At 43.4% G+C, this 12,452-nt stretch overlaps 1 protein-coding gene across 2 annotated transcripts in view; it reads right to left on the bottom strand.

Moving 5' to 3' along the window:
• The window catches only part of MKLN1 (muskelin 1), a 104,209-nt gene extending 92,465 nt beyond the window's left edge, over positions 1–11,744 (bottom strand). Inside the window, exon 1 of one of the 2 annotated variants that reach the window (XM_082310450.1) lies at positions 11,626–11,744. In XM_082310450.1, the coding sequence (XP_082166576.1) occupies positions 11,626–11,717 (92 nt within the window). In that variant the 5' untranslated portion in view covers positions 11,718–11,744. Of the gene's footprint in view, positions 1–11,417; positions 11,437–11,625 lie in introns of those variants that run through there. The other variant, XM_082310451.1, reaches the window with a different exon arrangement.
• Positions 11,745–12,452: the final 708 nt, after the last annotated feature.

Below are 12,452 nucleotides of genomic sequence, written 5' to 3'. Positions count from 1 at the left end.
TTCTGGGCATCACAAAACCCTTACACAGTACCTGGAGGCAGGCTTTTCAGATATGACACCTAGAATAAAATCTGAGAAACTTTAGAAGTGAAAATTCCATTAACTCAATGACTTTCTATGTAATTTTCACAAGGCATTAAAAAAAAAAAAAAAAAAGGTATTTGTAAGCCCTTGAGCTACCGCAAGTACCAAATAGTTTTACGCAAGCTTTTCCTGTAAAAAAAGCAACCCATTAAATGCGGTTTGAGATAACTCATAATCATGAACTGTAGATACAAAACCTAGTCTAGCATAAATCTACAACACTGCCAAGAGGGACCATTCCACCCACTCACGCCTTACCTCCCCCTCCCTACACCAGCAGCTATAATAAAGATTAGCATAAATAACTGCTTTAGTCACATCAGTTCTCCAATTCTGCTTACTACTAGTGCCAGCGCAAAAGGAGGAAAAAAAAGATGAGCAGCTGGATCTGGACAAGGGGTTCATACTGGAGTGAACTGCCAATACCACTCTCCCACTGGCAACTAACTACTCGAAAAAATTAGATGTCATGGTACCTCTGCTACTTTGTGGGCAATCCTACCCCACACTAAAAGCTAAACAGGAGCCATTTTATTTGCACCACAAACAATAACACGCCCAGAGGCGGTACTGGTGTGCCTTAAATTCATAAGCTAGATTCCTTCATGGCTATTAGCATCTAAGCCTTTATTGCAAGCATTCCCATCGCTAAGTAAGAGACGTAGACCGTTCTGGCTGCTTTATGTAGAAAGCCCTCTTGGCGGAACACAGTGGAAGTCTCTTTTTATTACCCGTGCAGATGCTGGTCTTGCAACTGCTGGAAGTAGATAATTTTTCCTTGTACCAACCCAGAAACCGTCATATCCGTTGTACCAACTGCTGGGTGATCTCTGCTGGAATTAGAGATGTCCCCACGCTTGGTATTACCAGAGGACTTCCAAGTGCAAAAAGCTCTGTGGTTTTAGGCGTTACAATCACTAAGGGAGAGTTTTTATTTGCTTCAAGGGGGAGGAAGGGAGAAATAAGATGACTTTGCAGAATATACTGCGAATTAGGTTTAAGGCTGCTATAATTTGCATCTAACCTAAATATTTTCATGAAGCTGCTACTAAAGAAATCCATGACTTTAGGAACAAGTCCTTAAGAATAAACAAATCCAAAACACTGGCTTTGCTTGGCACATTCAAATGGCTCTTCAGAGAGCAGCTGTGCAGCAAAGGGCACACGCGTCTCCAAGAGGACTTGGAACTCAGACACAGCTCTTCTAGAAAACCGCTGAGGTACCACGCCATTACGCTGCAAAAAGCATTTGGAGTGCTACGAAAGCACAGCCTGACTGAAAACGGACAAAATACTTTCTTCGGGGTTGTCCACATGATGTTGTTTTTCATTTTTTCCTACAACCATCCCAGAACAGACTAGCAAGAATACAGCAACTAGAATACACGGAATAAATTTTCTACTAAGGCCACTTTACAGAGGACTGTAAGACGTGGTGGTCCAACGATTTCAAACACGTGGAACCATCACACCAGCCAGGACAAAGCATCAATGGAGATACTCTTGCCCAGCCTAGACACTGGAACATACACACAGTCTGAACCAAGAAAAACAGAGGGGGGAAAAAAAAAAAATATTCCATGGATCTGGAAAAGAGAAATTTTTCTTCCTCCCAGAGACTCACTGCAATTAATGCTGCTTTCAAACCACCTGGCTGCAATGTTTAAAAATCTATATGTACCTCTGGCTCTCCCCTAAAGCAGTTAAAAAAAAAAGCTTTTTAGATTTTCTTAGAAAGTTTCTCTCCTTTCTATTGGAAAAGTTCTCTGCTTAAAATGGCATAAGGACATGAAGACTTGAAAATTTCCTGGTTGAAACACAATAAAACATACACGATTATTAGGCAGCATGCAGATACATTCAGGAAACAAGGTTTTTTGGGTCTGGGTGTTGTTTTTTGGTTTCGCATTTTTTAAAACACAGGATTTCTTAACTCAACTGCTAAGAAGTACAGGAGGACCTCCTGCATAGTAAAACAAAGTTTGAGTTAAACACATACACAAGAGTGCAATTTTAAGGACTATACTGCCACGACATTTGCTCAAATTTGCTTCCATCTCCTCAGAAGCAGAGTCTGACAGAAACATCCAATATATTATAAATTTACTTCTATCAAAAGTAAAATAGCTAAGCAAGTGCCGCATACAAAAATAAACTGATGAATTTAGAAATCACCTTACAGAAATACACTTACCAGATCACAGCTGACTATACTGGACAACAAAATAGGTATCACTTAGCTCTGGCCTACAAATAGTTCCACTAAAACCAGTTTCTCAATTATTTCTTTCAATGAACAGTTTACTTTTTTTAAGCTGCCTCTCATCACTGCCAGCCCCATGATACACAAAGGCCTTTACCAGAAAACAAGCCGCTCCTTAAACACGAAATGACACTGTTGCAGACATTTCCAGTAACGCAAGTTCAAAAGTACTCCTTTCCACTCCCCCCATCCAGTTAAGACTTCTTCAAACAAGATATTTTTGATTCATCAGTGCTTCCTCCTGGCACGCCAGGAATTAAACGTTACCAATAGCGACTAAACCTGCAGCAGTATAGTGAATTCCCAGCAAGTTATCAGAGCCTGATAAATAACTTCTATTCCGGTGACACTCAACAACCGTAAATCATGGATTAAACTTTTGACTGTATCACAGCACTGAGCCACCCAAATCCTTAGCGGCAAGAGCTCCCAGCTCCAGGTTGGTAATATCAGTATCAGCACAGCAGAAAAAGAAATTGGAGAAAAAAAAAAAAATAAAGTCAGGCTTCTTTGCGTGTGTTGGTAACCACAGTAACTTCACACAGCACAGAATATTACCGGCCTAATTGTCCCAATGTTTAGGGACTGTAGTTTAGATGCAATTTAACTGGTAAGTGATGCTGAACCTTTAAGCTTAAAAATTATCAAGGTTTGTTCTCCCCTCACACTAGCTTTGGTTTTAAATCTAAGAATGGTTAGGTCACTGAAACAACAGATCTTTTCGGTGTACTTAAAGTCTACCTACTTTTCGAAAAGAAAATAACTTAAAATGCTGATGAAATCTGCAATTATAAAGGCTGCTTCACCTGATCATCTTAGTAAACTGATATTAGTAACATAAGATTACCTGGAACCTTTTCTTTTGCACATTTCTTTTCATACTCAGTGTTCATTTCTACATATCTAAGCCACAAGGATATTTGAAATCCAGCCTGTTAAGTGATCCACAAAGTACCATAGCCTATGAGAGGTTACAGGAGGTTCCCTGAGCAGAAATAAACCCCTGGCTTGATAAAAAGACCAAGAATAGGATGAATTCTTCCCTTCAATATTCAAGGAAAAAGATGACTATATTAGATTCTTCAGCTCACTGGATTTGTAGTCAATAAATACATATTGTAGTAAAATTTGCCAGAGTTTAAGACATCACCAGCCGCAGCCACTTTATAACAAAGTTCAGTTTTCATTTAAAAAAAAAAAAACAAACTCTCACATCTTGCTGGGAAAATAGTTTAGACGGTGTGTGAACATCGGGAGTTCTACTGCCAGCAATCAGCAGAAAAGCCACTGAACACAGACTTCCCAGATCTTCCACAATAGTGGTGGAGCGGCGCACTTCAGTACTGCATTGCTCTCGCTTGGCATTTCCAAAAGCATTTTCTTGGAAAGGCACAGACCCTTCACAACAAGATTAGAGGAAAGCAATGTCTAGCACACATCAACGTAAATCCCCTACGCTGTATTTTGGAAGCATCACAAACTTGGTGGAGTATTTTTGTTTGACTAATGCACATATGGAAAAATTTTACAAAGGCCAGGAAGTAGATTTAGGTCTTCCATGATTTCACAGCATTGCAACAATGCTCTTACATGCCACAATATTAGTAATATTTCCACTCAACAGAGGAATCCACAAAAACAGACTAAGTGATTACATGTAAAGATATAAATTCCTAATGTAAGCCATAAACACATCTTTAATATTCATCAGCACTGTAACTTCACACTTAGTAAAAAGTTCACCCAAAAAGCCGATGCCTGTGAAAGAATTTAAAGCAGACTACGTTCAACAAAACAGACTGAAGCCCCCTCATGCCCAAACTAACATCAGGTATGGAGCTTTTTCACCAAAACTCTATGGAAGATGCCTCCTGGTTCCAGGTGGGACAACCTTCACTGTATTAGTTTTCCTTTCAAAATCAAGGTTTTCTCACTAACCATCTAACTCTACTCAGGGAATCCGGAAGACAAAATATTAACGTGGGACAATAAAGAAATATCGGCCTGTCGTTAAGTACTGGTTATTTGAAGTATTGCGTTACAAGTCAGAAATATTTGCCCCTGGAGCTACATTATGGAATAATTCCTTATTTTGGAGCAATATACATAATTCATGCTAAAGGATACACCAGTTCCCAAGCCAACATTACTTTCATATTTGGCAGCTTCCAAACCCTGTAGCAGAAAGCAGTTTTTTTAGGAGACAAAATGTGAAAGTTAGCAATAGCATGCTGTCATGAAAGAGCAGGGTGGGAACTCATTCAGCAATTCCTTACTCACAGGTCAATTTACCTAACCCCAATCTTTTTCCTCCATTTTAACACTCTGTGTTAAGAGCACCTCTTTACTAATACAACTTTCACATGAAGAATAGGCTAGGAAATTAGTATTTAAATAGTTACCGTAAGAGCCAAATGCTGCTTAAAGTATGTACCTACAGAAAAGCATTCAAGAAAAATACAGGTAATATCCTAAGCAGGGTTTAACTGTTTTTCAGGCACCTTCCCAGAGCTTAAGAGTGACATAATGAACCCAGCAGCCAGTCTGGGGAGAAAAGGCAGAGAGGACAGAGGAAAACACCGCCAAACTCAAAATTACCAGCGCGCAATTTTTCTCCATTATCAAGATCGTGTCATTTTCCAGGAACTGCAGAACACACCAGCAGAGGAGGAGCAAGCGCTATTAACCAGTTTGCTTTCGCACTTCAAATTCAGACATGCAGGCTGCTGCCCTCAACTTAAGTATACGGTTGTGTTCCTTGATTTAAATTGATCCGGGAAATAATTTCTCCAAGATTATGCATACTGAGTTTCAAGTGATGACTAAAATAGCAACTACCTAAGGTAACAAACCACTCTACATCTTCAGCACTCCTTCCTCCCCTTCCAGTAACTAGTATATTATTGAAGTCAGACCCAGCTGAACTTACAGTCCACTGTTCCTACAAAATTCAACAGGCTGTAGTCAAAAAACCAAGACTACATTTGGGTTTAGAGGTTTATATTAACATGCAATTAAAGTAAGTCAAGCACTGGCTTGTTTTGGAAGTTTGCAACACGTTGACCTCTAGATAGCTGACTGAATCAATGCTGCACACACCACTTAACCTCAACAGAAAAATCTTGATCACATCATAAAATCAATGGTGGTGATAAACCTAACCATGCATTCTAACAGCAATCTGCTAAAAAGATGATGAATGTGCAGAATAAGAAACTATATTCTTTGCCATGAAAAAAAATCAAACAGACTCTACACGCTGTCTCAGCAATAACAACAGTTATTCCAAGGAAAATGCCCTGTTTGAAACAGTGTTTAAGTCTTTAAGCAAGTAATTAGTAATCAGTAGCTAGAAAACCTTTATTAAGCTTGCAGGATATAAAGCCACATACAGAACAAATGATCCATAATCTGATGATGTTAACACCTCCTATGAAAATTTTACATTCTTAATGTTCCCCAAAAATGCCATCCCAGAGAAGGTTGAACATCAGAGTAATACAGGTTCTGCCACGTTAGTCACACCAGGGAACTACAGCAATTAGCATTTCACCTTCATCCTTCTGCCAGTGAATAAAACTCTGCCTGATCACCTAAATAATGGCTACATTTTAACTCGAGCTTAAAGAAATTTCTTCTCATACTACAGCATTTGTGCTTTTACCTGGGAAGCAAGAGTTATCAGACTTCTGATGCCAGTGTAAGGAATGAGCAACTTCATAATTTTGTAATTTGTTTTCCACTACCTCCACCTCTCTGACCTTTTTCTTTCTCACCACTTCACCTTATCAGACAGTAGAGAAGCACCTAACACTGATGTATTCAATCTGTAGGTAACTATTTTCTACAGAAATATTTTGGTTTTGAAGTACTCAATTTCAGCTTTCAGAGAAAAATCCTAGGCTACAGAAACAATGTAAGCAAGGGGTAAAATGCCTGTCAGGACAAGTGATTGTCTAGAAACATCCAGAAAATATACACAAACAAGTGGAAAAAAATACTTTCCACTGGACACTGAAAAGGACGAGAAGCAGAACTGAGAACATTTCTACACACAGAGTTCACCAGAGGGGAACAGAGTCAGCCAGCTCACTTCATTAGTCAGTGTTGGCATTCCCAGCTCATTTTAGTAAATGTTAAAAGTATCAATCAGTATCGCAAAGACACCACGAGGACATAATTGCCCGCAGCCAGCAGGTGTGCCTGTTCATCTTCCCATATCTAAAGGCAAAGCGAGTAGAACAAGGAAAGCGAATTGGCTACATTAAAATATTCAAGTAAAGCTATAAATGCTAACAATTTAAGTTGAACAAACTACATTTGTGCTTATTCGTGCAAAAAAACCCCAAAGTCACAGTTCTACAACTAGAATGGAAATCATCCCTGCGATGTAACTGAAGTTATTTAAGAAACCATGAGACATAAGCAATACCATTAAGACTTCTAGCATATGGACAACGACCACTGTTCACCCTGCCAGAAAAGCTCTAAAGCACACTTTGCTAGTCCACCGCTTTGGTCTGGTTTAGATAGCCTTAAACTGCTGAGACCTCCACAGAAGGTATCTTCACCTCGTCAAGGAAACGAAACACAAAAAACAAACCTTTTCATTAGTCATGACTGACCTCAGCTTTAACACGAGATTCTTCAAGACCTGGATGCATCTATAACAAGACGTACGAACGCATAAGGTACAGATCTGAATCATCAGTTTCACGTGGTAGGAGGAGAAACCGAGAATCATGTTTCACTAGCCACAAATACATGGGTTTTCCTGTTACAGAAATCTCAGAACAGGGTAGCTGGAATTCAGCTTATTTTCTGGATTTTTTTTTTTTTTTAAATCCATATGGACTTTACCTCAAAGTGTTTGTTACGCATGTTCTCAGTATCTTCTTGCTAATGCTTTGCAATACCCTAGATTTGAAAACACAGGAGAGTACATCTCTGTTTCAGAGTAAACACAATAGAGCAGTAGAAGTTTGGTTAGACTGGGCAGGAACCTACAGTCATATCCTCTTAACTAAAAAGCAAAAAAAATTTGCATTCTCACTTTGGAAGGCTATGAGTCACTCATATTTTACTAAGTATCTTTCACTTGGTTTACTTCCTCTGGTTTGATGAAAATACAGACAACCAGCAAAAATGCACACAATTATTTTAAGTGTATTGTAACAAATCAGCTGCATCTTTCTCTGTTCCAGTATGCTTTCTAGGAAAGCGACAACAGACCAATCCAGCCTTCAGCATTTGATGCAGTACCACATGAGGCGCCAAACTGGAAAAGACCGGAATTAGCAGAATAACTGAAGTCCACAGTGAAATAGATAAAAATGGGTTGCAATGAAAAAGTGACTACCAATTAGGAGGAGGTTGCTAATGGCATTTAATTATCAGCTAAGAAACCAATCTTATTTTATACTCTTAATGATGACCTTAGCACAAGAAATAACTGAATGAAATACCAATAAAAATCTTAAAGTCAAACCTAGGAAATCTAGGAAATCTTCCTCTACAGAGATACCATACAGGAAAATCTGAATGACTCTGAAGATCTGAGCAATAGAAATGGGATTAAACTTCCTCACAAAGGTACATGACTAGCATAACACAGTAAAAAGCTCTTGATAGTCTCTGAAGTGGGATTTCAGCCATGTAAAACAGTGACAGAAGGACCTGAGTGCATCAACCAACTACAAGATATCATCAGTCACGAGTCTGATGCAACCACTAGAAGTCATGGTCCTAGGATACAGTAATTTAGCATTTAGCAATAGAAAAGGGTAGGACTGCCATGGCACAGAGCACAATACTTCACCTCTCATTCACCTTAGCAGGCAGTTCAAACTGGAGCAGGCACAAAAACGGGCTATTAAAAAAACCAGGATACGAAGTGCTTCTCAGAAGGCACTAGAGCAATAGCTTTTGGTTCTCTTCCTTACCAAAAAAAAAAAAAGTTTGAACAAGGGTTACATTACCTTCTACAAATTGTTTATTCCCTCCTTGACCAAAAAAAGAAGTGACTGAGCTCATCACTTTCTGCAGAAGGCCAGAGGTCTCTCTCAGGGTATGTCAAAAGACACGAGTACTCATTTGTGTAGCTCGTGTGCAGTGACTGGTGGCGGTGGGGAAATCCCCAGGCCGGTCCTTTGCGAGACATCTGGGAGCAGCCTCCCACATGGCTCCACTCCTCCGGGAGGAACCGCGGACAGGCAAGGAAGGGATCGGATGGAGGACTCTCAGGTGACATGCTGGGTTGAGCGTTTTCCAAGTTGGACAAGCTGAAGCCTTCAACACACTGTTGCCTCTGCACAGGCAGAGAGTCTCTGGAAACACCAGATGTTTCACGGACAAATTTCCTCTTGGATCAATTTTCTTCCCAAAGGCACAACCTCCCCTACAACACAGACGGAACTAGACACTATTACTAACCTAGCTCTTTCACTTCTACCCACAGAGTTTTTAGAATAAATATCCAAGTCAGTCTTCCTGCTGGTAGCTACAAGCCAAGGGAGGACAACTCCAGCAGTTTGAAAAACAGTAGAACTATTCTTTGGCAGACTCAAGGAGCACAATCTTCATTTAATGTTTGGAAAGGTCTTTGCAAACATGCAGGTCGCTGCAGCACTGGTCAAACAGCCAGGCATCGGATCCAGCACTAACTAATCCCCTATTACCACCACCAAACACAGCAGGAAAGATGCTGGCATTTACCACAGGAAACTTCTATGTTATTGAAAGAAAACTGGTGTTTTTCAATAGACTACTGATCCTAAACTAGAACATGACCAGAAAGGTCTTTGTAAAACACTTTTGTTTGGTTTTTTTTGTTTAATTAAAAAGAGAAGTTATCAGGTGATTTCCGTGTTCTGAAAAGTTTCAGTATCACTTCAGCACCATAAGCAGATGTGATGTAAGTTACTAGACATCTAATTTCTTCCCTGGACAGCGGTGATGAAAGTTTTATATTTCATAGCTTTGTTTTATATCTAAAACCATACTACTATTCAAGAAGCATGTTTCAATCATACTTAGCTGACACAGAACATAGGTAATCTACTCTGCTGCTGTTCCACAAGCACTTTGCTTGCCATACCACAGCTCCCAACAACAAGCAACATTATTAAATTGTAGTGTGTTCCTACATACTTTACGGCAGAGTCCCTCTTCTACTTCAAGGTTAAAGTGGTTTCTTCCTAGTTATGCTAACAAACTTACTTAAATTACCATATAACCAGAATTCCCAATATCCTTCCAGAAAAGCATCATTCTGTTCTGCATAAGACAACTTTTAGCTATCTGTATGTTCATCCCGCAGTATGTTATGTTCCTGTCCCAGCAATTTTAAAGTTTTCCATCTTCACTCCATCCCCAAAAACCCACCCTCCCATAAGTTTCTTTACAAATTTTCTCCTTTTGAGAATCTTAATTTTAAATCACAGGTCAAAGCCTCCCCTTTCCATTTCAGATCACATTTACGCTCTCTCCCAGAACATGGGAATCAAAAGTTCGCAGACAGCAAATAAAACCCAAAACTTTCATAGAAGACAGCACACAAGCATTAGGACCAGCATCCCTCAGACCAAGGTCAGCATGCCGGAGAACAGCCCCATCACTGGGATTATTGAGCACTGCTTAAAAGCCATTAAAACTGTTTTTACTGATGATAAGCACATTTAAACAACATCTTAAAAAACAGCCAAATGCAAGGTCATGCATTTGTAAAACACCAGCCCTACTACAGGGAAGGGAACTGTATCACGGAAGGCAATGACATTAAGGACTTTGGGCATCGCTGCAGATACCACGTGAACATTAATTCCTGACACAACGTTGTAGCAAAAAGAACTAACGGGAGCCTTGGAAAGGAACATCAGGAGAAAGACCGTGTTATCTTTTTATATTGCATCAGTGAGATCAATAGCAGACTGTCACCCTTCTATTCAGGGACCAACACTTTAATACAGCGTTGAAAGCCAGAAATGCTAATAGGAATAACTACAAGCATGATCACAGACCTGAAAGAAATACCTTAAAGTCAAGTCTTTTTAACAAAAAAGGTAAAGGGATTACTCAATTATCACCAAAAATTATCCATTAGACAAGAATCCAGTTCTTTTTAATATCTAACAAAGCAAATACACAGAAAGATACAATGGCTAGGAGTTTAGTCAGAAAAACTTTTTTTAAAGATTCACTTCATTTTGGAAAGCAGAGATAATTCATGACATTAATAATTAACAAATAAGGCAACCCTGCCACTTGTTGATAGTGGGTGACTTAAATGTATTTTAGTCAAAGGTTATTAAATTAAATTCAGCACCATCAATGATTAGACAAGACTCTACAGCCTGCAGCGACTAAGGTGTCCAAGCACTGCACTCCTAACAGTCCCCCCGATCTCCAACACTGAAGCTAATTTATCGAAAAGGTGTATTGAAATAGCACACCTAGACCAGGGTATAGTCACTCCAAATTTTATTTTCAGTAACTGAAGGGGTTTAACAGGCCGTAGCTGGGCTGCCCCACAGCCAAGCCTCCCATTCAGGATGGGTTCACATTTGTATGGCAGCGCAAACTGAGGACTGTTAAAGTCATCGGTAAAACACAGCCCCAGTCTCCTTTCGCCAAACCAAAAGTTTGGCAGGTTTTTTAGTTAAAAAGTTAGGGGTTTTTTTGTTAAAAAGCAGAAGGCGAGGGCAGCAGGTGACCCCCTTCCCCCAGACCCAGGCCGAACAGGTCAGGGCGGCCCAGCGAAGCCCCCAGCGCCGCCGAGGTCAGCGGCAGGAGAGGAGCCCCGGCTGCCAGCAACCACGGCCCGCAGCACCCGGCACACCCGCACCTGCGGGGGGAAGGTTTACTTACCCTTCTCCCCCCCTCTCCCCCACACAGGGCCCCTTTCTCCCCTCCAACCTGCGGCCAGCTTCTCCCCCGGAGGCGCGTCCCTCCCCTCGCCCGCACCTGGGGATCGCCCCCCGCCCTGCCTTCCCCCCTCACGCCCGGTGCTCAGCCCCCCGCTCCCACCCACCTACCCACCGCCCCCAAACCTGATGGCCGGGCCTCCCCTCACCAGCCGGGGGCTCAGGCCAGCCCGGGCCGCCCCAGCACCCCGCCACCAGCAGCAGCCGGGCCCGCTCCCCGTCACCGCGGCCGCCACCGCAGCGCCGCCCGCCGCGGCCTCCCGGCGCAGGCCACGGCGAGGGCCCAGCGCAGGCCCGGCAGCCCGGCGCGGCGCGGGGAGGCCCGGGGCCGAGGCCGGGGCCGAAGCCGGGACTCACTCGGGCAGGTAGGTGGAGGAGAAGCTGCTCCAGCGGTGCAGGGTGTAGCCCAGCACCCGGCTCTCGGGGCCCGCCGGCCCCGCCGCCGCCATCTTGTTGTCAGCAGCGGCAGCCGCGGCCCCGGCAGCGACCGCGGGGGGCGGGGCCGAGCTCTTAAAGGGGCCGCGCGGGCGGGGGGCGGTGGCGGGGCCTGAGGTGGGGCCTAGAGGGTGACACCCCATGGAGCCGCGGGGTTGAGCCACTGGGCTGTGGGGCTCAAGGATATGTCCCGTGGGGCTGCTGTGGGGCTCAGGGAGAGACCCCCATGGAGCTGTTGTGGGCCTCAGAGGGATGCCCTGTGGGGCTGCATTGGGCTGTGGGGCTCTGGGGGATGCCCCATGGGGCTGCATTGGGATGTGGGGCTCAGAGTGATGCCCCGTGGAGCTGCTGCGGGGCTCAGGGAGATGCCCCATGAGGCCGCAGTGGGCTGTGGGGCTCAGGGGGATGCCCCATGGGGCTGCATTGGGCTGTGGGACTCAAGGGGATGCCCCATGGGGCTGCATTGGGATGTGGGGCTCAGGGGGATGCCCCATGGGGCTGCTGTGGGGCTCAGGGAGATGCCCCATGAGGCCGCATTGGGCTGTGGGTCTCAAGGAGAGACCCCATGGAGCTGCTGTGGGGCTCAGGGAGATGCCCCATGGGGCTGCATTGGGCTGTGGGGCTCGGGGGGATGCCCCATGGGGCTGAGGTGGGTTATGGGGCTCAGGGGGACACCCCATGGAGCTGCTGTGGGGCTCAGGGGGATGCCCCATGGGGCTGCTTTGGGTTGTGGGGCTCAGGGAGATGCC

Source organism: Platalea leucorodia (assembly GCF_965183815.1).
Source record: "Platalea leucorodia genome assembly, chromosome: 4".
NCBI lineage: Eukaryota > Metazoa > Chordata > Aves > Pelecaniformes > Threskiornithidae > Platalea > Platalea leucorodia.
The sequence above is the reverse complement of the archived record's forward strand: the minus strand, read 5'-3'. Positions and strand labels throughout refer to the sequence as shown.